The following is a 961-nucleotide window of genomic DNA, read 5'->3' as shown; positions in this document are numbered from 1 at the left end:
GAGGCGGCATCGCCGCGGCGGGGTCTGTTTGGCGCGGCGGCGGGGGGTGCCTGGGCGCGCGAGGAGGGGGAGGGGGGAGGGGGCCGGTTCCGTCGCAGACGCGTTTCCGCGTCGCGGCAGGGCGGGGGCACCGCTGTCGCAGAAATTGGGGCCGTCGTTGTGCGTGCCGCGCGGGCGGCGCCGAAGAAGCGGAGGAGCCGCGGGGGCGAGCACGTGATGGCCGCGGCGCGCTTTCGAGGCGCGAGGGCGCATGTCGCGGAGTTTCAGCGGGTGCGCGGCGTCGAGGCGTGTGGGCGGAGGCCACTTCCCCCCCTTTCCCGTCAGTCCCCACGTTGCCAGGGACGCGGCTCACTCTGCTGGCGCTGGGGCTGCGGCCCGCATAAGTGTTGTCCCGGGCAATGTGGCCCCCTGTCCGCTGCAACGCATCGATGCTGCTTTGCTTCTTCTTCTTCTTTTGTTTGTGCCAAGAAGCGACAGGGGCAGGGCGACGCGCAGCAGCAATGGGGCTTCCGAGGTGGGCAGTCAACACCCTCGTTGGGGTGAGCACCTTTGTTCTTCTGGCAGGCTTTGCGATGATGATTGGTTTTGGTATTGGCAGTTCAGTAGGTGCGTCTGATGGTGATGCGGCTGCCCAGAAAAAGGCCCTTAGGTTGGCAGTTCTGCTATTGTGTCTATCTATACTCCCGGCGGCTGCAGCCATTCTGTTGCTGATCTTCTGTTGTTGGTATAACTGCCGCGAGAAGGAGCAGCGGCAGTGAGCGAGAGGCGCCGCTTCATCCCTTCGTGGGCTGGAGATGACTGCGGCCGGCGGCGGCGGCGGCCTCCGCGCGGCCGGCGGCAGCGGGAACACACACACGCACAGACGCTGCCGTGGGACGTTCAGGGCGCCTTCGCCGTGGAGCTCCCCGCTTATAATTTAATTTATTTGCCGGCGTCGTCGTCGTCCCCGACGAGTTGGGCG

The 961-nt window shown here is 66.3% G+C and overlaps 1 protein-coding gene across 1 annotated transcript, besides 1 other annotated feature; it reads left to right on the top strand.

Moving 5' to 3' along the window:
• On the top strand, positions 1-543 carry Tco025E_09862 (uncharacterized protein; the record flags this gene model as incomplete). The annotated part of the gene is made up of 1 exon (XM_029376665.1): positions 1-543. A coding segment is annotated over one exon (543 nt), but the record flags the coding sequence as incomplete, so codon positions are not given.
• Positions 544-800: 257 nt separating this feature from the next.
• Positions 801-844: a microsatellite.
• Positions 845-961: the final 117 nt, after the last annotated feature.

The sequence above is a fragment of the Trypanosoma conorhini genome, assembly GCF_003719485.1.
Source record: "Trypanosoma conorhini strain 025E chromosome Unknown Tco_14.4_contig_01327, whole genome shotgun sequence".
Taxonomy (NCBI): domain Eukaryota; phylum Euglenozoa; class Kinetoplastea; order Trypanosomatida; family Trypanosomatidae; genus Trypanosoma; species Trypanosoma conorhini.
This window is presented reverse-complemented; position numbering and strand designations above follow the sequence as displayed.